This window comes from Delphinus delphis, chromosome 4 (assembly GCF_949987515.2).
Source record: "Delphinus delphis chromosome 4, mDelDel1.2, whole genome shotgun sequence".
Taxonomy (NCBI): Eukaryota; Metazoa; Chordata; class Mammalia; order Artiodactyla; family Delphinidae; genus Delphinus; species Delphinus delphis.
In genome coordinates this window covers 18,689,768-18,715,355 of record NC_082686.1, presented here as the reverse complement: position 1 = coordinate 18,715,355, position 25,588 = coordinate 18,689,768, and the positions used below count along the sequence as shown (strand labels likewise).

General features: G+C 40.2%; 1 protein-coding gene across 6 annotated transcripts in view; it reads right to left on the bottom strand.

Annotated features, from left to right (window-relative positions):
* Positions 1 to 1,057: 1,057 nt before the first annotated feature.
* APP (amyloid beta precursor protein) overlaps positions 1,058 to 25,588 on the bottom strand; it is a 273,675-nt gene continuing 249,144 nt past the window's right edge. For 3 of the 6 annotated variants that reach the window (XM_060010435.1, XM_060010437.1, XM_060010439.1), the window contains 4 exons: positions 19,644 to 19,697; positions 12,680 to 12,780; positions 9,780 to 9,926; positions 1,058 to 1,384 (listed from right to left, as the gene is read on the bottom strand). In XM_060010435.1, the coding sequence (XP_059866418.1) occupies positions 1,283 to 1,384; positions 9,780 to 9,926; positions 12,680 to 12,780; positions 19,644 to 19,697 (404 nt within the window). In that variant the 3' untranslated portion in view covers positions 1,058 to 1,282. The remainder of the gene's footprint in view (positions 1,385 to 9,779; positions 9,927 to 12,679; positions 12,781 to 19,643; positions 19,698 to 25,588) is intronic. The other 3 variants (XM_060010436.1, XM_060010438.1, XM_060010440.1) reach the window with 1 other exon arrangement.

Here is a 25,588-nt window from a genome sequence, read left to right as displayed (position 1 = left end):
GGAGTTGCCTGTTGGTCCCGATTTCCTGCTCAGACTTACAGCTAAGACTCCACAGGTGTGGATGCCCAGCATTAGAATGTTCTTAGCAGTCTTCCGATGACTCAAGGATCAGAAGGTTGTTACCATGGAATCATTCACACCAGCACAATGGCGCTCCTCCAATAATGTATTTATTTACATGAAAACACCGTTTTATACAAATTGAAGACAAATCTCAAAGGGTTTGTCTAGGCTTGCCTTCCACATTCCCTGATTTTGTCCCTTCCACTTCCATTTTTTGTTTTTTTTTTGGTATCATAAATAAAGTGTTTCAGACTGCGTGAAAGAAACGGAATCTACCTCTTCTTCCCCACCCAAAATTACTTTGAATATTTAACATCCATAGTCATTCTTCAAAGAAAACTCTTGCCCAGCATCATTTTATTTAATTTATTTATGTAATACAGTGTAGAAAGCTATCATGGTCATAAGCAATGATTCTGTACAATCATCCTGCAGAAAATTTTTGGGGAGAATTCTTGGTAATTGGAGACCAGCAGAGCAATCCCATCCCACCCTCCCCCACCTGTAAAAGTGCTTACAATGAACAGGGATTCTTTTATTTATCAAAGATCCGAAGATACCTGGACAAAAAAAAGTTTCAATTCTCAATGCCTAATGTGTGCACATAAAACAGGCACAAAGAAATAAACGTGTATCCTCATAATTCCTATAGAACAAATATAGCAGAAGCAGCAATCTGTACAGTAAAATGCCATTGTGGAAAAAAAATCCTCTAACGCATTTGGAATACATAAAAATGTTTAACTTTAAAATGCATAGTGATCAGGAAAAGAATACTTAGGCAAGAGAAGCAGCTAAACTCCCACGTTCACATGAAGCATCCCCCATCGATTCTTAAAGCATATTTCAAAGTAGGACTTAACTGGGTCACAAACCACAAGAATAATATACAACTGGCTAAGGGGCTATGTGATAAATAATCAGGAGGGAATCTATTCATGCACTAGTTCGATACAGCTAAATTCTTTACAGTACACAAAACCCATTAATAATGTAGTGGAGAGACCGAAATATGAAGAGAGAGAATACATTACTGATTTGTATATTAATTCAAGTTCAGGCATCTACTTGTGTTACAGCACAGCTGTCGAAAGGCGATAATGAGTAAATAATAAAACAGAAGGGTTTGTTTCTTTCCACATTATTCTCTAAATGAACACCGATGGGTTGTGAAGCAATGGTTTTGCTGTCCAACTTCAGAGGCTGCTGCGGTGGTGGTCTAGTTCTGCATCTGCTCAAAGAACTTGTAAGTTGGGTTTTCGTAGCCATTCTGCTGCATCTTGGAGAGGTGGCGCTCCTCTGGGGTCACAGCAGCGTCAACCTGCAAAGCAAGAACGAGGACAAATGCGTTAAGAAAAGCAATCTTTTAAGAGTGCACACGGAGAAGCAGTAAAAAGATAAGGTGCACTGTACTCTTTTCTTGCCAAGATTTGAGAACACCCACAGTTTTCCCTCTTTCTTCACCATTTTGACATGGAGCAGAACGCCTGTGCCCACCAGTTATGCAGATGCTCCATCTATCACTAGGTGGCGCTTAAAACCTTGACCTGCTGGCTTTGCTTGCGAAGCGCTCATTGGTTGCTTCCCCAACTGAATAGTAACTGGATACATCTAGGGCAATAAATATTTTTTTCTTCCCCTGTTGGCTCGAAAAAAGACAAAAGGCTTCCAGGAAAGACTCCCTTACTTGAAAAGTGTGGTGTTAAGCTAGAAAAAAAAGCCAACAGTATTACGGAGAGAGATTCAGCGAAGTAGAAAGGAAGACTGCTGAATATCTCCCCGAGCTCGTTTTAGTTTGTCTCCGTGTTCACTAAATTTAAGATGTTAAAGAAAGACTCTTTTAATTAAAATAATGATATAGGTATATCAAAAGATATTAAAAGACACAGAAGGAACATGCTGTTCCAGATTATTATTTTTTAACGTAACATTAAGATTCTAAAAGTATGTCATCCGAAGGTTTAAAGAGATTCCCTCTGTGATATGGTGGTTCCCCTCCAAGATCAGGCCAGCAGTTGTAAACTTGTGTTCCTCCCCTCAGTGTCACTGTTAGGCCAGAGCTACACTTATTTACTCTCTGCAGGCTGGGCCAGGTGTGTGTTGGGGTGTGTGGGGAGATGTTTAGGTTTCTACTATATTTGCTGTACCTCAAATAGTCCACAGACGAGAGGAAGCAAATACTTAACTCTTTGCTGAATAAATGAAAGCTTAGTTTTGTTATAATTGCTTTAAAACTTCTGTAAAACCAGTGGAAGATGGAGAAAATCAACACAAATTTAATCAGAGTGAAGAAGCATGTCTTCCACAGGAAAGGGTAAGATGTGCTGTCCAGAAGTTGTTTTTTCTCTCAAAGGGATGTTTTCTATTCTGTACATGATGAGATCGGGGTCCCTTCATCATTTCCAGAATGCCGCAGGCCTGTTCTCCACTGTCCAGTGCTGCAAAGTGACATCTAGCTCCTGAAGCAGCTTTTCCCCCTGAACCCGACGAAGGACAAACACCAGAGAGTGGGTGTGTTCGTGCTAGGGCACTAGGTCTAGGGGATGGAGGGCGACTGATACACCATGACTAAACCACACCGGCTAATGAATAATTTAGACCGAGAGCATGGTGCAGTCACTATGGAGTCTCCTCAGTAAACCAAACATAGAACTACCATACGACCCAGCAATTCCACTTCTGAGTATGTATCCAAAGGAAATGATATCACTATCTTGCAAAGATACCTGCACCCCAATGTTCAGTGCAGTATTATTTACAATAGCCAAGACATGGACACAAACTAAGTGCCCATTAATGGATGAATGGATCAAGAAAATGTGATACACACATGACGGAATATTATTCAGCCATAATAAAGAAGGGAATTCTGAAGTTTGCGACAAGATGGATGAACCTTGAGGGCATTATGCTAAGCAAAATAAGTCAGAGAAAAAGACAAATACTATAGGACTTCACTTATATGTGGAATCTAAAAAAACCCAAATCATAGATACAGTGAGCAGACTGGTGGTTGCAGAGTTGTTGAAATGGGTGAAGATGGTCGAAAGACACAAACTTCCAGTTATAAGTTCTGGGGGTGTTATGTAGAGCATGGTAACTATAGTCAACAATACTGCATTGTATATTTGACAGTCGTTAAGAGAACAGATCTTCAAAGTTCTCGTAACAAGAAAAAAATTGTAATTATGTGAAGTGATAGTTGTTAACTAAACTTATTTGGGTAATCATTTCACAATATATACATATATCAAATTATCATGCTGCAAACTTAAAACTAATAGTGTTATATGTCAATATATCTCAATAAAGCTGGAGTAATCTGGTTCCCCCAAGGTTACTTTGTATGACTCCACCTCATGGACCAATTGACACCTTTCAGTATGGTCATGAGTTGGAATGATCACCTTGGCTAATCTCAAGGCAGCTGGAATAAAAAGACGTAAAATTCCCCTCAGAGGACACGGCTCAAATGGATGCTCACCATCGCTGGCCCTGGGGGAATAATCACTGGTGTTTTCTCATCCCTTTCTCCTCCTTTGATCTGCTCTGTTGTCAACAAATGAGGTCACCTTGCTTTAATTGGCAATTGTGTCATTAGCCACTAACTTGTAAGTTAAAACGCCATCATTAAAGGTCAGCTTCCTGGTGGGCTTCCCTGGTGGCACAGCGGTTGAGAGTCCACCTGCCGATGCGGGGGACATGGGTTCGTGCCCCGGTCTGGGAAGATCCCACATGCTGCGGAGCGGCTGGGCCCGTGAGCCATGGCCGCTGGGCCTGCGCGTCCGGAGCCTGTGCTCCGCAATGGGAGAGGCCACAACAGTGAGAGGCCCGCGTACCGCAAAAAAGGTCAGCACCAATAACAAGAGATTTCATTCATTCTCCAAATCTGCTTGCAGGAAACAGCCTGTCTGCAGCCCTATGCCATTTGAATTTGGGCTTCTTTTTGCGCTGTGCCACCTCTTAACTGAGATTTCAAAGAATGTGGAGATTAAAAAAAATCTTGCCGAGGAGATCAAGCACAAAGCTGCTATGTTTCTGAGTGTAGAAGAAAACATAACGCTGCTTGATTGTTGGAGTATTAAACTTGTATCTCCCCCTGGAGCCAACGTCAACCCTCATACTGGCTGCGTTCATCAAGGACAGGGGAACACCTGGCAACTTAATAGTTGATCTTCTCTTCAAAGGCCAAAGCCCAACTCTTTAAGAGAGCCCTGCCAGTAAATGCTAGGCTCAGAGGCTGTATGCAAGCCAGGCAGCTAACTTTCCTGTCTTTTCTTGGCCTCTTTTCTACTTGCTAATCCTCAGGACCCTTTGCCGCTGGGAGGGCAGCTGTTCGGCCAGTCCTGCAGTGAGGCGGCTTGGCCCTCAGGCCTCAGAGGGCTCAGGAGCTACAGGAGAAGGGACTGCCCTTACAACATGGCACCCAAGGAGTGTGGATTGCATCTTTTTATTCCCAACCCCTCAAGAGCTAAAAGTGAAACACAGTACTCATGTCCATGGATAAACCTACCACTGAAGGAAGGGCAGCAGGTAAGGGGGAGCCTTTCATCCCAACAAGCCTCAGCTATCTGTCACTCACTATTTCCCTGCAAACGGAGCTGGGGGAAGATGTAGCCAGTGGTGCTTATTCTGGAAGAACCCACAGAACAATGGAGTGGGGGACAGGATCCCCATCTGCTCCCCGGGGCAGGAACATGTGTCACTTGCTGAGATGAAAACCCACCCGGCACAGCACCTCTGAGCGTCCCCTCTCTGGACTTTCTGGACTTGATGGGAGTAGTGACTGATCTGAAGTCTTCATCTTTGTTAGAGACCCCGGGCCCCTGCGCTGCACCCCACCTTGGACTTCCACGGTCACTGCTGCTGACACACACTGAGAACTGAGCCCAAAGAGCCTGATTCATCTGGTCCTAATACGACCTTGAGTAGGGCTTTTGACTACTGTTTGGCTAATGCCCTCTTCCTACCCCTTTCTCCCTGAACTTGACTCTTTGGAGCTGTTTATTCCTTCACTATATCCAGAAGAATTTATAGCTCAACCGTTAGACTGTAGACATACAATCTATTTGGGTCTCTCCTTAATTTCTAGATACCCCTGCCATCCCGTTTCTCGTGTAGGTACTTTAAGCTTGGAGGAGGGCCAGTGGACACTGTACTTTAATTTTATTATGTATAGTAATCAGCAGGATGTGTGTTGATGGGTGTCCCTTTATGCATGGCCCAACAACAGAATCCCGGCCCCTAAGACTTTTCATTTCAGGTCATCTAGGTGGACAAAGAATGGCGGATAAGATAAACTAAACATGCAAAATAACCGGAGAGTGTAAGAACATCAGAAACACCAGGAACATGGGAAGGAAAAGCACAAGCAAAGAGAACAGCAATGACGTTTTCAAGCTAATGGTTTATCCCTTCTAGTAACCTTGCAGTATTGGTTTTCTACTCTACAGTATACATGTTCATTTTCTTAATTATATTTCCATCTCTTTATAAGTAGTTCAGTGATATTTAGTGCCTACATCAAGTAATTCTTCAGGCATGCCCTGGAACTCTCCCGCTATGCTGAGGACTTCCTCTGACCTTCCAATTTCTCCTCCTGCAGTTCACTTCCAGCCACCTGAAGATTTAGAGTCCACCTTCACTTTTTCTTACCATTGCTTCCAATTTAACCTGACCAATCTGTCTGACTGCTATAGCGGTGGCTAGGTGCCTCCACTAAAGACTGACTTTTTGTCAGGAAGAAAGGACCCATAAGGACCTATTTTTATAATGTCACCAATCTGATAGCACATTCATTAGAAAGAGTCATATGCCATATCTCCATAAAAAGCGAAATAAGCAACTCTCTTCTTTAGATCATTCATGAGATGACTGGGGGCGGGGATGGGAGACTTCTGGTGTTCTAGTTATCAGATCTGTGAAAGGAAAATTTTTTCATGTCCTTCAATAAAGAGAATTTGTGCCCCCCCCTTCTTATTAAAGACGAGAAGTAGTGGACATACTACTCCAATATATATTTTAAAATATTCAGTGTCAACTGACATCAGTGTAGAAAAGGCCTGTCTGCTACTAAACAGAACCTGGGGTCAATGGGCTTTGCAGAACCTGATTACAGCAGGACAATGGTGGGTAATTCAGCAGGCGCTGGGATACTCAGCCACCAGAGATGGTGCACACGTTTGGGAAACAGAACAACGGAAGGCTATCTTGTCACTGCTTGAAGCACAAATGAAGCACTGTCATCTCCTTGGGAAACGGTGGCTAATGACTTACAGACTGAATCTCTGGCCCTATGACTAAGCAAGTCACTAAATCAATATTTATTGCTTAGTTTTTCCAAACAAAAACTAGCAACTGCTCATTTCCACCGGGCAACGATTCTATTAATAAAAGTACTGGGCTTGCTTTCACTTCCACACCTCTGTGATCTTCTGCAGGAATCTTTTCCTCTAAGAAGGAGCGATTTCCTGGACACCAAGGCTTTTGTCGTGATTTCTCCTTCATGCACGGATGGCGTGAAGTGTGACTGTATTCTGTTCTGACAGACTTAGACCCATCCATCTGGGAATACCCATTTACTCATTTTTGTTCTTAGTGAAATAAGGTTACTCATTAACGAAATAGGTTAACCAGAGCTGGCAATAAACTTATTTCCACGTCCTTGAGGGTGACAACCTGCTAAGACAGGCAGAGAAATGTGTGTGGGAGGATCACTTCGTTCGGCGTAGATTCTGAGAGCAATCATGTTGAAACCCCCCAGCACCCTGCATCACCCAGACCACGTGAGGCACCCTAGGTGTCTAGGCTGGGTTGCAGCTCTCTGTGTCCAAGTGCAAAACCACCACAGCTAGACTATCACCTTCCTAAGGGCAGGGATGACGACGAGCACCTTAGATGAAGTTAGCCTGAAGTTCCTCAAGCTCCGTGTTGAACACTGGCTCAACACGGAGTTTGAGAAAGGGTTACCTAAGGAATGGAGAGAAAGGAAGGCCTTTCCAGGGAAAAAGGGGTGGTTTCCCGGCTCTCGACAACATCGTTACAAAAGAAACACAAAAGGAGGTGGGGCAGTCACTCTAGAGGTTCCTAGTTGCTCTCAAGTAGCTAACAAAATAAATACCAAGAGAAGGGCTGATCGACTGCCTTCCCTACAAGGATGCCTTCTGGTTTAAAAATTAATTATTTTTTTTTCAGAACTCATGTTAAAGCATCAACTGCTCTAATATTCCAAAACCAAGGAGACTTTTCTTGCTAACTAACCAAAAGAAACTTTTAACCTAGGCAGCTGTAAGAAGGCTTAAAAGGCAACCAGTGAGAGACTAGTGAGCTTGGAGACAAGGAGATACCATTTTCTACTCCCTAAGGTTTGCTTAGACAACAAAGAGGCAGGAGTGGTAATACTATATATACATCAGTGATTCTCAAAACTGACTGCATGTCTGATTCAGCTGTGAACATTTTCTACACTCAGATTTCCAGCCTCTTATTTAGAAATTCTGTTTTCCTAGGTCTGGGGTGGGACCTGGGGAATGTGTCCTTTGAAATCAGTACCCGGTAAGTCTCATGCAGAATCATGGCAATCACGGCAAAGAGCCCCTGAGATGCCTTGTTTTACCGCCCAGCATCACTGGCCTCTGTTATGGGCGGAACTGTGTCCTCCCCAAATTCTGATGCTAAAAACCTGATCCTTAATACCTCACAATATAACTGTATTTGGAGGGTCTTTAAAGGTGGAATTAAGGTTAAGTGAGGTCATTAGTGTGGACCTTATGCACGCTAATCCTTACGCACACGAATCCTTGTCCTTACAAGAAGAGGAGATTAGGACACAGACCTGCACAGGGGAAGGTGATGTAAAGGCACAGGGAGGCCACCTATGAGCCCAGGAGAGAGGCCTCAGGAATTGTGAGGAAATACATTTCTGTTGTTTAAGCCACGCTGTGGCTTTGCTATGGCAGCCTGAGCAAACCAGTATAGGCTCTTTGTCCTTTGGCACCAAAGACGGGCACTTTGATAAAAAGGAAGCCACCGCTTGGGTAGATTCATCAGTTCAAGGCCATTAAAATGTATGATTATATTAAAAAAATTTAAATGGGCTTTTGAATTATTCAAGTATGAAAACAGGTTGTTTTTTTTTTGCTCAAACATGCAATTAAAATGAAAAAAAATTGTTTTGAGTAGAAATGAGATTACTGATGCTAATAATGCTACTAATAATACATCTTATACTGTTTCAAAGGACAGAAGCTCAGAAATACTACTATGAAGAGCAGCGCCCCACACTTCATGACGTCGTCATCGTCTATTTATGTGCTCACCCTCCTATCTGTCAATCATTCAGTTCTTATACATCTTGCCACCTATTTCATGAATTCATTCATTTCACTGTCCTTTAGCACATCTACACCAGGATGGACATGGAAAACAAGACTCAAAACCAATTTCCATCAGCAGCTCCTGTAAACAAGGAGTCTGGATGTTCCAAGTGCTGAACTAAATGAGGTTTCTGGCTTTGCCACAAACTTAATTTATTTAAACTGTTCCTGCCCTCCTATAATCAAGAATGGTTTGGAGCACATTTCCTTGGGGTTAGTGAGAAGTTTAACTCACTGGAAATATCTGAACTTCGCTCTGATGGAAAAAGCAATGGACAGCATGTGGGGAAATCTGTACTGTGAACTTGGCTCTACGGAATTTGACATTGAAAGGACATGTCTTCTGTCTGGGTCTGTTTTCTCATCTAGAAAATGAGAAGATCAATTAATTGATTATTGAGATCTTTTCAGCTCTAAAAATTCTAAACTTCTCAAGATGTATTAATTCACTTTCCCTAACAGTTTCCTAAAAAATACATATACTGTGAGGTTCCTCCCCTAAACCCTGCATTTTAAATGCATATGAAGAACTTATTTGCACATTTAATTTTATTTTAAAATATTTTGTATCATGGGTTTAAGGCATCATATTTGAATCCCGCAGCTTACTCTATTTTGTTGGTGTAATTTGCTACCTCTGTGCTGTACATACTCTTGTTTCTCACAGGTTGGGGTGTTTGGACAGTCTCAAGTAGATGTAATTGTCACTTCGTGGGTCTTCTCTCCACCTCCAGTGCCACTGCACTAACACCTTGAAACTAAGATATTTCAGGTGGATGTGCAGGGTGACAGGTTAAAGGTCTTGAACAACCTTGTATATTTCACTCAGCCTTTTGGTATAATGTGATTTTCTGTGAGACTTTAAAGGTAAGACTCTTTACTGAAAATTATTTACTATTACCTGGCTTGAGTTAGAAATGAAATTATTTAAGATAAAAAAATCCAGGAATAAGCGTGCTTAAAATTTTTTTTTTAAAAGCAGGCTTCCACTTCCTTTTTTTCATTTGTGACTTCTGCTGTTATTTTTTCTTTTAAATGTCTGTAATCACAATATCTGTAATCACAATATCCATAAGCCAGGCATTACCATTAGTATTATTTTGATATTTCAATACAAATTATAAGAAGTTGAGATAGCAGCATATATCCCCAATGTCTCGATCACAGTAGTTATAAGTTGGAATGAATAAAAACCAGAAGCAAGAAAATAGCTGCAACTTGAGCAGCAATATGGATTGTTTGTTCAAAGAGATACTTGGATGATTCTTCATCTAACACCCAGCAAGATTTTCTTCATAGTCTTTAACTCCCACCTGCAAACATGCAGCCACGTTTACCTACCTCCACCACACCATGATGGATGGACGTGTACTGTTTCTTCTTTAGCATCACCAGGGTGATGACAATCACTGTTGCTATGACAACACCGCCCACCATGAGTCCAATGATTGCACCTTTGTTTGAACCCACATCTTCTGCAAAGAACACCTGGAAAACAAATGCAAGAGAAAGGATTGTAATTGTGGGAGATATCTGGATGAGGTATGTGAAAAGTTTCAGTATATTCGGTATATATTTTATGCCGTAAGTTTGAGTTGTTGGCCACTCAATTATTTGGTGCGTACTTGAAAAAAAAACCCACATTCTACTTACTAAGAATGACATCTGTAGTCTAGAGAATGATGTACAACATGTGGCTTCCCCAGTTTTAGGAAGTCCACTTCGCTCCATCCCCCACATGTCTCTAGAAAGGCAAAACAGAAGCCTGCAGGGACCTGAAACCCTTTGACAGATGGAACATTCTGTAAGAGGGGGACGGCAGCTCTCGGATCTATCAAACACTGGAAAGGCACGGATCGTGATTATGAAAGGAGGTCAGTATTTTCCCAGTCACAGCAGGTTTAAATTGGGAGACCTGACGCATGACCACTATGCCTTAGGTGCTTTTCCAAACTATAGATGCCCTCATTTCCTTAGAGGGACATTTTAAATACATAGGAACAAGCATTCTGAAACAAAGGCATTAAACAGAAGAAAAAAGGCATCTTGTTACCTACTTTCAGCCACAATAATTCAGCAAGACACTAATTAACCTTGAGAAGCATAATGCTTAAAAGGCACTTATTTCAAAGAGAAGAAGTAGTAGGCAACAAGATAGGAATTTTAATAGCCACACATTAACACATGCTTTCTTACTATGTTGTCCCTGGCAACTCAACTAAAAATGTTTTTTATTCTTGATGTTTATTTGTGTTAAACATGAAAAGAATTTAGAGAATACTGTAAAGAAGAAATTTATTCAGTGATAAATTTATTACACTACATTCCTTCATACTGTTTATAAATGCAAGTCATTATTTTTTCAACTTTACTTGAATGGAATTATAAAAACACACTGCAACTTTTATCATTTTTTATGTAAGGAGATGATCTTACGACAGATCATCTGGCCCAACTACTACTGAACATATACCACATTTGCTATGTAAATTAATAAAAACAGCTCCCTAAATAATTCTTTTAGTATAATCTCAAGACAGTAAAATGACTGACTGTCATGGCTAGAACTAACATCCTAGCAGTCTGAAAAGGCAACATGAAGTACAGCAAATAAAGCGAATTTCTAAGAGTTTTACTTATGGTATATCTGCAACAAAATTAGAAACTGTTCATAATTATGCCCCTTTCTAAACAAATATGCTCACTCAACATATTTATAAAAAGCAAATCATTAATTAGCTAACAATAAAAGTATGAGGTAATCAGAAATGAATGCAAGTCTGGACATCTTCCTATGTCTTTAAGAAAATACTGTAATTCTGTAACATTCATTGCACTAATTATAGTACATTATTTCATCAACTAGTTCAGTAGAGGGAGCTGATCCTCTCAATTGCTGCTTCTGCCATTAGTCACGGTCATATTACAGGAGTTAGTGTAATTGCGGAGATGGGCTTTTATGACACAGGCACCAGAAAACGCAAATCCACACATTAATCTTCAGCTCTCTGCCCCACCAGCTCCCAAATCCTCAACAGATTACACAAGTTGTTATTAACCTCTTCAGCAGCAGCCAGATCAAGAGTGCCCCTGATTCTATAATAACTGACACTGGATTAACTTGCCAACGAAAACCGCACTTCAAAAAGTTCACTGTGCTTCTATCAAAAAGATTATGGGAGTTAAAATGCAAATCTGAATCTCAAGTCAATTTTGAACTTGCCTCAATTGTTTAGAGTGAAAAGAGGCATACACTATACTTTATAGGGGTTTCTGTTGGAGTTTAATACTTGGATTTGCAAATTTTATTTATGAATAGTGGAAAGACAGTTTCTCCTTGAAAGGGAAAAACACATGTATACACACACACAAACAAAAACAAAGTGCCTGAGAGAGTCCTTCTCAAGTATTATTACTGATTTCAGAATTTGATTACCACTTTTGTTCAATACTGAATGTGCAACAAAATTGTCTTCTTTATTAGTTTAAGCCACTTACTGGGCTTATTTACTCTTAAGATGGGAGGACCCCTAACATAATGCAGGACTGATTTATCTGAAGCTTTCGGTAAAGGTTTTTATGTAACCTTAAGGGAGATGGGTGCCTTTTGATTTACTCCAATTCTAACATTTGGGGGGGAAAAGGGTAATTTTGTCTGAAAAGGAAGCCACAGTCTTTCTTGCCCAAGCCTTCTGCTGAACACACTGCTGGGAACATAATGCAGTCTGGCTCACCTACCCCTCTACCTACCTCCAGGGAGTCCCAACCATCCCACTCCCGAGGAAAAATTTAAAATGTGGGGAGGGGACAGAAAGGAGGGGTGAGAGAGAGGCGACGAAGCCCAGGGGAAGAGTTTACAAATGTGAAATTAAGCCAGCGGCCGTGAAGCTGTTCTGTGAACCCAAGCAGTGTTTACACGTGTTTTATCTGAGATTTCGATCCTTCACACAAGCCTATTATACACCTGATTTCCTAGAAAACAGACAGGAAGTTTATTAAAATGGCTGCTAGAATACAAAGTAATTCCACTTTAAGCCCAACGTGGGCTCAGCTGCTTTCTAGACCTAAAGAACTACTATATAAAGAGCCTCTTTTTCTTTTCTTCACGTTTTCATGATGATCCTATAGGCAAGTGTTTTATTTTCGTTTTAATCTTTTCTTTAACTGGATTTCTGACCCAAGAGGAACGAAAGTCATTTGACAAGACAGAGTGGCCTGAAGAGGTAGATTATGTCACGTACCAATTTTTGATGATGAACTTCATATCCTGAATCATGTCGGAACTCTGCATCCATCTTCACTTCCGAAATCTCTTCCGTCTTGATATTTGTCAACCCCGAACCTGCATGATACCATAAGCATTATACCATAATCAAAATACGCAGGCCAGTCCATTTGTTTTATCTATAAACAATAACATTACAACACAAAGCCTACCAGAAACTTCTTTCTAGGCCTGAAGTTAGAGGAAAATGGATTAATGACTTTCTTCCAGAAAATGACACCCTATATTTAAATCCTTAACCACTACCTATTTTAAACAAAAATAAATTAAAGATTAAAGAAATTTGCACTTCAGGCTTCTATTGCCTTTAAACACATGCTATAATTTTTTTTTTTTTTTTTTAATGGGGAAAAAGACAGAAGTTAAATGCTAGTTGGGAGGCTGGAAAGGATTTGCTCCTAGAATATACTCGCTTGCTTTAGGTGCTTATTGTTTAGCCTATTATATGTCTTTTTCCACGTGCTCTCATTCCTTCAGAAAAAATAATAAAAGGCTTTAAAAATGAGCATTAACTACCTGTCAGAACAAAACTGCTACTTGAGGACTTTGTTCCAATTACAAATAAATTATGTTCATGCATCTATGCAGTGAAGCACTGTAAAAATCGTATCATTTATTTAGTTAAGTGATTTAGTTATAGATACATAATGTAAATGGTTCATCTGCTGAATAAAGAACTGCAGTACATAATGTCTGAAAAATGCTTCTGTGGGACTAACAATTTCTAACATGCTAACTCTTCTTTCTCTATATATTGCTATATGATTCTTACACTAATTGTTATAATGAATTTAATTTTTCAGATAGTAATTTGAAGCTTAAAATCAAAACGCAAAGTAATTTTTAAAACAAAAGGTGAAATTACAAAGTATAAATATCGTTTCCACGTTGCAGCATTTAAATATCAAAAGTCAGAATTTTAGGATGAGAATGGCTTCTAAAATCATCTCTTCTCTGGTGTTCCCACCCAGGGGTAAACTCTCAGCTCTACTTAAACAGAGAAGAATTATCAGTTTGCCTCCATCTTTGGACAGCTTTGTCTACTAGAATGGCCTTTCTTACATTAAGCCAAAATCAGTTTCCTTATAACTTCCACTCTGTTCAACATAGAGCAAGCCTAAATCCCCCTTCTGCACTGTAGCCTTGAACAGATCAGATACCCAAGGAGAGGCATCATGTTCCTGCTGATTTTTCTCTTACTTGGGCTACATGTTACCAAGTTCCTTCAGCTCCCATGGGACCTGATTTCCTGCTTTTGGTCTATCAACTCTTACATCTTGTCTACAAGGTGCTGTGAACCTTGTTACACATCTTGCTGAAATTGAAAAGCAATGTCCACAGCGTATGACGTGCCAGTCTAACAGCAGAGTCTACACAAAGAGAAAAGAGGATAATTTTACAAGATCCAGGGAACCCACGCTGGTTGTGACATATCACTGATTCTTGGTCAACTATTCAGAAAGCTTCCATTTAATAACCTATTTGAAAATGGACCCAAGATCAATGTCAGTCTCCACCCGGCATGTAGATTGTGATGCTGTCTTCTCTCCCTTCGGCTTGTCACAACTACATTTTCTTATCCCTATCTTCTAAGTCCACAAAGATCAGGGAGAGGGGTTCTAAGATCTTGCCCTCAAGTTCTCCCAGCCCATGATTTATAAGAACTTGGACTTGAGTAGAGAAGTGTGGTAGTTTAAAAATATACCCACAAATTTGTGGATGCTCCTCCCAGCAAGAGGTGGGATTGGGCTTCCCCGGTGGCACAGTGGTTGAGTCCGCCTACCGATGCAGGGGACACGGGTTCGTGCCCCGGTCTGGGAAGATCCCACATGCTGCGGAGCGGCTGGGCCTGTGAGCCATGGCCGCTGAGCCTGCACATCCGGAGCCTGTGCTCTGCAATGGGAGAGGCCACAGCAGTGAGAGGCCCGTGTACCACAAAAAAAAAAAAAAAAAAAAAGAGGTGGGATTTAATTCCCTTTTCCTCAGGTGTAGACCTGATATAGTGACTTGCTTCTACTGTTAGAATATGGCAAAAGTGATGGGGTATGACTTCTGAGACTGGGTCATACAAGGCAGCTTCCTTTGTGTTCTCTCTCTTGGATCACTTAGTCTGGGGAAAGCCAGCTGCCATGTTGTGAGGACACTCAAAAGTTCACATGGTGAGGTACTGAGGTCTCCTGCCAACAGCCATGTGAGTGCGCCATCTTGGAAGAAGACCCACCAGCCCTAGCCAAACTTCAAGCCCTCAGATGATTGCAGCTGTGGCAGATGTCTTGACTGCAACCTCCTGAGAGACCCTGAGCCTGAAGCACCCAGCTAAACCATGTTTGAAATCCTTGAAATTCATTATAAGAAGGTAAAGGTTTGTTTTTAAGTTGCTAAGTTATGGGGTTATTTATTGCATAGTAATAGATAACTATTACAAAGGGCTAGTGCCTTGTTTTCTCATCTTCACCTGTCTTGGACTTGCCTTTCCTTTAACAAAAGACCATCCTGTTTAATATACACATGAAAGACAGAAGCACAATCAAAGCGGGACAGTTTCCCATTCTCTCTCATCTTTTAACTGGTCCACTCACTGACTGTCCCGATTCCTAACCCCATCCCAAGAGCTGTAGGGCTCTCTATTCTTATTTATGTTCTTGCTTTAAAATGATTAGCATTTTCTAATAAGTTTCATCTTATTCTGACCTCTAATCTTCCTGATACAAATGTTTATTGGGCTGTGACACTAATGCTCTTTTATTTCTCATTAGTTGTATACTTTTATCTTTCTACAAACCCTTTTAAATCTGAGGTCCCTTTAGAACCAAAGTGATTTCTTTATACCTTACCCTCTTTCTGTCATCGGGATCTAACAGTGCAATAGTTAAAATTATATTTCTGAGATCTTAAGAACACTCTCTTGAATAGTCTTTCCTTCTAGAAAAACCCACACTCTTTCTGAAAGGACACGAAGATTACTTTTAATAGTCAAAAAAATTTCAAATTCATGTAGCAAGTCAGAACAACAGATAATTAATTATAGCACAATAGTTTGCAGGACTCAGCGGAAAGAGCTCTCCCTAGTTCATTTTTGTACAGCATGTATAGTCATTCACTGAAAAGCCTTTCTATATATTAAGCAAATGTCATTAAAAAGGGGAAAAAATTAATAAGCTTGCACCAGGAAAATGTCACTGATAATAAGCTGAAACTGCATATAGTGATATGTGATGAGAAGTTTTAAATAAATCGCAGGGACCTTCACTTACAGTTTTACCACATGCATTTTCCGAGTTGTCCTGATTCCACTCTAAGCTCTGACACCAGACTCTCATTCTCTAAGCTCTGACACCAGGCTCTCAGTAAGAAGGGAAGCATGTTCATTTGAAGAAGGAAAGCATGTCCTTCAGGAAACCTTTCTCAAAGGATCTGGTTTCCTTTATTAGGACTGGAGAAGCATGGTTAAAATTATAGTGGAAAGGGTAAGTTTTCCACCCTGTGAAGAGTCTGCTAATGTACAGACGTAGCTCAGAGATACTGCAGGTTTAGTTTCAGACCATTGCAATAAAGTGAATATTGCAATAACGTGAGTCACACTATTTTGGGGGGGTTCCCAGTGCATATAAAAGCTATGTTTGCACTATACTGTAGTCTACTCTGAAAAACAATGTGTGTACCTTAATTAAAAATACTTTGTTGCTAAAAAATGCTAACCATCATCTAAGCCTTCAGCTAGTTGTAATCTTGCAATAGTAACATCAAAGATCACTATCACAGATCACCATAATATAACAACAACAAAGAAGTTTGAAGTAATGCGAAATTACCAAAATGTGACACAGAGACATGAAGTGAGCAAATGCTTTTGGGAAAATGGCGCCAATAGACTTGCTCACTTCAGGGTTGCCACAAACCTTCAGTTTGTAAAAAATGCAACATCTGTGAAGAGCAATAAAACGAGGTATGCCTGTATTTGTCTCCTTTATTCTGGTCAAATGGTGTTACTTGTCCTTCAGAGTCTATTTCTCTCTGGAAATAAGCCCAGGGGAGTAGCTGTAATGGTCACCATCCCTAGAAATCACCACTGATATTAAAGGTGTTCCTTCCTTGACACTACATTCTAGAAGTGACTGTACCCTGTTATTTCAGATATGGAAGTCAAGGAGAAGTCATTTTCCTCAGTTGTGATTATACAAAAGCCCTTTCTTTACTTGTTTCAGAGTGACAGCAGTGATTATTTAAAAAACAATGACATCAATTGAATAACATGATGTGACAATCCTGGAAAGGGTTTCTAAGTTTGGAAAATCTAATGATATAATTGAGCACGTTAGACTCAAACACGTGGTCTCATAAAGTGTGATGATGAAGAACCGAAAGTAATGCTAGAAAACACAGGGGGAAACTGGTCCAAGTGCTCAAAAGACTCACTACAAGCACAAAAATATAGAGCATAGTATTTCTTAAGACATACGCAGCAAATAGGACTGTTCATAAACATACCTTAGCTAGAATCTTCCTCACTTCCTATCTGAGCATTCTTTCCCCACTATGGCCCTCTTCTATTGGGGAACCCAAGCCTTACAATAGTGTAAGAAAGGAAGTTTGGCCCAGGCCATTCTCTCATCTATCTGTATAGAACATTCCACTCTTCTTTGACAATGGATGTGCCCAAAACCTTTCAAAACCTATCTTAAAGCTCATCTCCAGCAAGTGCCCTGATTAACGCGCCCCTTGGTTAATGTCCCATCTGCTCAAATCACAAACAAACATCACAAGGTGGTTTACACTTTATGTTACTTTGTATTTCCGTGCCTTTCTAATTCCATCTCATCTTTCTAAATACACAAAGTGTGGTCTTTCTATTCAAGCTCCTGAGAACAGAGGCCTTATTACTTAATTTCTTTTGACCCTCCAAAGCAGTTGGAGAGTCTTTGTGAAATATCAGAATGAGCTATTGCTATTGTTACAACAAAGACTTTAGAAGGAGCTTCTTCCCATCTGTATGTTACCTCTAAGTATTCTCAAGCTCTTCCCTTAAAACAAATTGTTTTTGTTTAAGAATGTATAGAAAAGTCCTTTTCATTTTAGATTTTTTAAAAAAGGAAAAAAATCTACTTCAGTGGTGTTACCTCTTCCTGGGTATTTCAATAGGAACATAATTGCCCAGTATGCTCAATGTAGCAACTTAATAAAATTGGTTGAATGAGCGCTTCTAATTCACATTTCATGCTTGTAGATGAAAAGCATCTCTTCCTTTAAAAATAAAGTAGGAAGTGCCATAAAAAAGGCCCAAGGCAAAGGACCAACCTAAGCTAGTATCAGCTGCAGTTAGAATGGAACTGGTAGGGCCCAAGGCCTCACTCAGCCTTGGGCCCTACCAGTGGGCTGAGCAGGCTGGGGATGTGTCAACTGCTGGTTCTTTGAAATTTATTTGTGTGACACTGGCAATAAGGAAGATGTTAGAAGAGCTGAAACTGGGTCTGACTTACTATAATTTAAATTTCTCTGAAAAGCCCTACAGAAAGAGATTCATAAAATCAAGGAGATTGGCTGTCAAGATGTGTCACTCCACGGCCCCCGCTGCCCTGTTAATTATAGCGCAGAGGCATGAAGGTGCCACAAGGCAGACACTGAATTTCTCGTCAGTGATTGTGGTGGGAAGCAGATGGAACCTGAGCCTGTACTGGCAGAGAGGGGCAGGGGCTGCTCCTGGCCCGGCTGCTGACTGCATCTCAACCTGGGAGCAAAGGTCAAACTCCTTGTGTTAACATCTCCATATGAGGTTAATGCCCTGTTCCTAGTACCGCATGGGGACATTACGAAGATACAGAAGAAAACATTTATGGGTAGGTTTGCACTGTTGGGAGTAAAATCTCCCCAGAGTATATACAGATTTGTCAATTCAGTAACTTCTCTTTTTGATTCATTGAAAGCAATGGGTACTTATCAGTTGGGCGAGGTAGTGCACGGGGTCAAAACCAGGCATGTATGTGCTTTTGTTGGGTGTGACATTATTCTTAAAACTAAATTTGAGATATAGGAAGGTGAAAGTGTGTTTCTTCTTAATGCTTGGGAAACTACCAAAAAAAGAAGTGTCCACAGGGAGATCAGCTCGGTGCTTTGTGACCGACTGGAGGGTGGGAGGGAGGGAGACGCAAGAGGGAAGAGATATGGGAATATATGTATATGTATAACTGATTCACTTTGTTATGAAGCAGAAACTAACACACCATTATAAAGCAATTATATTTCAATAAAGATGTAAAAAAAAAAAAAAAACCAAAGAAGTGTCCATATCAGTGTTAATGGGAATTTTAAGTACTATAAAAAAATAAAGAACTTGTATAGAAAATTAGGCACATACCTCAGCTGCATTTTAGACACTCATCAAGAATAAGTATATATAACCCACAAAAGATAAAATGGAAATACTTCTGGGCTCTAAAGATATTCCAATTCTGATATTTTTAGGAACTCATGTCTACTTGAGGAACTGAATCAAGTTTGAGCCCAGTTCAGTTAGAAATGGACCATCCGGATACCAAACAAGAAAGAAAGAATGAGATATTCCAGCAGTAACCAGGTCGTCACCAGCTAGAGTCTGCATCTGTGTAGGTTTCCATTCTTGAGGACCAATCGGCTCTACAGAACCCTCTCCACCAGAAAATCAAAAGGAAAAAACAAACGTTGGAAGGGCTCCTTTTTATTGTTTCAAAAGGAATGCTCAGAAAGCAAAAAATTGATCGCCTAATTAGGAACTTGGGAAATGAAGTGTAAGGAAAAGCAAAGGGGAGTTTTAAAAAGTTTGGTTTCCATGGTCATTTCAAACCCTGCTTCTCCATATCTGCAATTCAGAGAGGCTGACCCCCAAGAAAGGGGCTGCGTCTGTGCAAGCGCGAGATGCGGAGGGGCGGAGGGTCACCGGGATATACCTGGTCGAGTGGTCAGTCCTCGGTCGGCGGCAGGGCGGGCGTCAACAGGCTCGACTGGGCACAGGAAGCAAGATACACGGAAAGCAAACAAGACAAATCGAGATGGTAAGTCGTGGCTCCTGAACACAGCGCAAGGAAAAGCATGTGCAATACACAAGTTATATAAAAAAAAAAAAAAGCAGCTAGAAAAGAACCACAGTGAGTTAATCCTGAGCATCAAGGATGGGAGGGGTACCACTTCAAAAGGCTTATCGCTCTTGATGTGCCAATCCTACTCCTTATTTTTCTAATAAATGTGCTCACCAGGATAAGATACGCGGCAACATCAAAGAAGAGGGGCTGGGAGTGTGGGTTTTCCTCTCAGCGAATTTAGAAATAGTTTCTTGGCTTTTGATTAGAAATAAAATACATTATGCCCAGCGCAGTGGAAAATCTTAAAGATATCTCCTTTTACAACTATCCAATCTTATCTTTTTTTAATCTTATTTTATTTTACAGTTAATTAACTACAAAAGGACTCCATTAAATCGCCAGGAGAAATGCAAATAGGAATTTATCAGGAGAGGAACGTTTCACCACATAATCTGCCATTTAGCGAATCCAATTTGTTCCCAGTTTGAGGGTAGAAGAGGTAAACCAGAGTTTCCTCCCCCTCTCTCTGTATTTTTAAAGACTGGTTTCTATTTAATAGATGACATAGAGTTGAAATGTGTGAAGTGCAAATACTTCCTTTCATATTTGTCGACTTTCACAATTTTTCCTTTGCGAGTATTCTGGGTCTGACCCAAAGAAAACATTGCAGTCAGCACAATAGTGCCCACTGTTGTTGACCATTAGCTGGTATTTCCAAAGTGCTTCTGACTCTCAGAAAATATTAACTTGAACTTACCCTGGTCTTTGAAGAAACAGGCAAGGGAAAGAAACAAAGCTTTTAGGATAAATAATGGACAAGGGGCCAGTGAAGCCATGAGGGAGGATAAAGCCTCTTGGGTAAGGTCTGGGAAATATAAAAGTAAGAAGGTAAGGAAAAGTGAGCAGAGGTGTCCATGGGAAGAGAAGGTGTGCTCGACGGGATGGCATTTGGATCAAAAATTTCAGTAAGACCATACAGCTTACTGATGCACACAGCCCGGGCATTCAAAAATGGGATTATAAGTCCAAGTCGATTTTGAATGCCACACATTAGCAGGGAACAGTAAGGGAGAAGAAAGTGGCAGCAAGCCAAGTCTACAAAATAGGAAAAAAAAATGTTGCTGAGAATACCAAGACATTTGGATGTATCCAAAGAAAAAGGTGGTTTGGTCCTTTATCATGCAGCCTGGCAGCACCGTAGAGGAGAAAAGGAGGGCGGAGGCATCTAAACCCAACATTTACAATGCAGGCGACTTGGGGCAAATGATCCCATCCGAGGCTGTTTCTTCACAAGTAAAACAGAAATAATACTTATCTTCTAATTGAAATGAGGAACCAAAAATTTTAAAACTCCATTTCAAAAACTCTCAAATACTATAAAACTCCATTTATTAAATATCCTATTTATGAAATATTCTATGACAACTATTGTGAGGATGAGTAACACTCTATTCGTGTATCAGATTAAGACATACTTCCTTCTGCAACTCACAAATACATTTGAACAATACTGTTTCTCTGTATTTCATCCTTTTTCCCATCCGCAACAATGTATGGTGAGGGACTTTTTATTACTCCTTATAAAATGGTGTTAACTGAAGGATTGTTGTACTTTTTGAGAGCTTCCTGATGACAAGAGCCCCAAATGGTGCTTCAGTTGAAGGTAAGAATGTACCAAAGCAAACTCACAGAGCAAAAAAGTAACTTAAAGTGATTACCTTCATCAATGGTTAAATCATTAGAAACTGTATTCCACTCAGGGGAAAGCAGTTGAGTTTGTGGTTTAAATTTGGACTGAAGATGTGGTAGTCAGGCTAGTCTCAGGGTCCATTTTAATGCCACCACTTGTTTTCTCTGCGCTCTTGGGCAAACCTCCTTCTTTCTGAGCTTCTGTTTTGTCACAAGGAAGCTGGGTTTTTCCAGGGCTCAAATGTGCACACACATGCCAAAGACCCTTACAAATGATAAAGCCCTATTCCATAATTACTCAAGGGAATATGGAAACACATCACATGCGCATAGATAAAGGTCTGAAAGATATTACCACAAAAAGCTGTCATTAGTTTATTCTGGGTGAGGAGATCATTCCTAGAAATTTCTCTGCCTTTCTGTTTTAAGGTTCGTGTATTATTTGAAAACAGTAATAAAACTATATTTTTCAGGAAGATAAACAATAATAATTTTAGTGACTTAAACTGCAGTCTGCTTTAACAGTGTGAGGCTGATTTAATATGAGTAAATATTCAAAAAATAAGTAACTCGTGTTCAGTGATCGACATCAATAATTAAAAGATAATTTCATCACTGCAAAAAAGAATATACATTGACAAGAAAAAGGAGTGCATTACTCCCCAATCCAAAATAAATACTTTCTAATTTTTCAAATGGACCATTACTAGTTGAACCAGCAAGTAACTTCAATATAGTGTTCAAAACATGTTACTTTGGCTGTTTAGTAAGTTAAACATTAGAAACAGATTGTCTTAAAGAGTTAAAATAGGCAGAAATATGTTATTCTACTGCCATCAGCAGCTCTGAATCAAATAGTCCCCTATAAAAAGAGAGAAACAAAATGATGGAAGCGCTAGGACTTTTGAGTTTCTTAGCTCTGGCATTCCTTGTAATAGACCAGTTCTAAGCTAAATGCTGCCCAGCACAGCCTCCCCTCCCCATCAGGCCTAAGGTGATGGAGGAATCAGCAGGAAATCAGTTTTACTCGTAGATAAGAGGGGCCTGAAAAGCCCTGGCTTGCAGGTTTGATGAAAGACATTATTTAATCTCAATTTCCTCATTTAAAGTGCTTTGTTCATTGCTGCTTTATGGCTAAGCGAAAATGTACGAGAGGGCAAATTCACAATGCAGTTACACAATACGATGTTACAAGACCTAGTGTGCCTCATGAAGAATATTATAGTGTTTTGTGTATGTATTATACACACAGACAAGCTGACTGCTGGCCACAAAAACTTTCTGGTGGCCACTGCATTCTTCCTCATCTTCAGGCTCTTCTGGTCAGGCAGTCATGAAAATGCAGAGCAAACACAAATGCTATCAGCACAAAAGCTTTCAGCCAGATGATTTCACAATCCATGAGAACAACTGTTTTATGAACAACAGCTTCACTTCAGTTTAGCCATTTCAGTTTTGTGGCTCAACCACAGAATAACAATCCCTGAAGGCAAATCGCAGCTGGTCAAAGAGCCTAAAATATTGGAAAACTGTGTTTGTGATATGCTTCTTTTTTCAATATAAATTAACAGAATGCTTGAGTGTCTGACCCCCTCTGTGGACTTGACTGATTGTTCTTGAGAAAAACAAATTTTTGGTAAGCGTTCGAAGCTCTGATGATGATAAGGGTTGCATGAACAATGAAAGGAAATCCTTTGAGAATTTTAGGTATTTTCAATAGCTTTGTGTGCAAGCACATGTCTGTAAGATTAACAAGGAAAAGCCTCTGGGGAGAGGGAGAAGAGGAAGATGGGGAGAAAGGGTAAGATTTTAGGACTGTTATACGGCTTGTTATATTCATTAATTTTAAGGATATACTGTTTGGGTGTTAGGGTGACTCTCTGAGACAAGCTGGTAAAACCTCTCTAATATGATCCTGGTTCTATTTAAAAACAAACAAAATAAAACCAACCAACCAACAAAAAACTACCACTGAACATTTACTACATTCTAGGCACTTTGCTAAGAGTTTTCCATACCATCTCATTTAATGCTCACACCCTGTCTCTGAGTTAGCAATTATTACCAACTTTATTTTACAGACTAGGAAGCAGCCCGAGAGGCTCTGTGACTTGCCCCAGATCACGTAGCAGCGCTGGAATTTAAACTCTGATGCACATAATTCTGTAGTGTGGGATGTTGATATGATGGGAGAAGGAGGGTGGACATTACTGGCTTTTAGTGGCTGGGGACCGGGGATGCTAGATGGCATGCACAGGGCAATCCCACACAAATAAAAATTGTCCTGCACCCTACACAGCTTCCTAAATTCCTGTTGGACATTTATGTATTTACGATTATGTGAGTCCAAAACCTAATTCAGCTTTATATATAAACACAATGCATTTCTGCACAGTTCTTACTGTAGATCTTCCTGGAGCTCACCATTGGATAAAATGAAGAAAGAAAAACTAATTCAGGGCCCCTGTATCAGTCTGCATCTGTATTTGTCACATCCATAAGGGGGCAAACACCTGACTGCCATTGTTTCCACTGGTAGTCAAGCCTGAACACTCGTTGAAACACTTACTATAAATTACATCCATGGTATTGACTCCCCTACCAAACTCTGTCAGTTCAGTTTAAGATTCATTGTTAGAGAGACTTTTCAAAATGTTATAAAAGGAGTGGTGGTCTGATGATGGTGAAAACCAGAACTCAAGCTCTGAGATCTTACATATTATTGCCTCCAATACTCTTATGTAAGATTTTGCTGTTTGTCAATAACACCCTTATTTAACAAGAATATTAGCTCTTTTTTTTTTTTTTTTTTTTTTTGGCGTTACGCGGGCCTCTCACTGTTGTGGCCTCTCCCGTTGCAGAGCACAGGCTCTGGACACGCAGGCTCAGCGGCCATGGATCACGAGCCCAGCCGCTCCGCGGCATATGGGATCTTCCCGGACCGGGGCACGAGCCTGTGTCCCCTGCATCGGCAGGCGGACTCTCAACCACTGCGCCACCAGGGAAGCCCTGAATATTAGCTCTTTTGATGAGGCCTAGGCAATGTAATAGCTGTATCTTGGTCAGGGATCCAGAGGCACTCAGTCATGGACTTTGTCCAACTGGGCACCTACCTTGGCAATACTCAAGGGCCCTGGTGTGTGTGTTCAGTCCATTGATGTTCTGGGGTATCTCCAAACCATTTTTGTTCTTGACCTTCCAAAAACTGATCACCTTGGGTAAACTGATCACTTTGGGGAAACCCAGGATAAATCCAGTTTTTTTTGGATTATTTGGCAAGAGAAGGAGAAAAAAAAAAATCACAGCTTGCTTTCTAACTTGTACCATCACTGCCTTGTTTCTTGTTTGATTTGAGGGAATTCTTAAGGGGCAGAAGAACAGGAAAACAGTTGAGAGTGCTGACAATGGCATCAGGGGTGGGATTTCAGGAAGTGGCTTTAGTGAAATGAAATAGTTCCTTTTTATATTTCTACGTAAAAGGAACAGTTAGCATTATCCCATTTTTTTCCTAAACAAAATGGATCAGTTTGGCTACTATTTAAAAATTTTAACATAAGAAGCATGTTTAAATATTGATAGAAGGCGTATAATTTTTAGTGGAGATCATATATATGCCTATGAGTACACATAGAGTCAAGATAAAATGCTTAGGGCGTATAAGAGCAGATTTATTTAACTGCGGTATTACTTATACTATTAATATGATAAATGCAAAGCTAAATTTAACTCATTAAAGACACCAAGGAAACATGTAGGCTGATATTCATATATAAAGCAGTTGAGCTCTCAAGATTTGATGGAGAAAGGGAAATTCTGAAATTCAGGAAGTGAAGCACCTTCTGGAATGTTTATAACGTTTTGCTATTCTCTATTGTGGTCTGTGGTACCAGGCTCATTGCATTTCACCGTATTCACGAAATTTGAAGAGTTAACATAAAACAGGGGCTGGAGTGTCTTTTATCTTCATTAAACTTTGCACAGTTCACATTTCTAAAGGAAATACCAAATATGACAACAAACATCCACATTAATGTCTGTAAATTAATTTTACTCTGCTGCTAACTTAGCTTACGTTGTGAGTTTTCTAAATCCCTTTCCATAAATTTTACCATAAATAAATTACA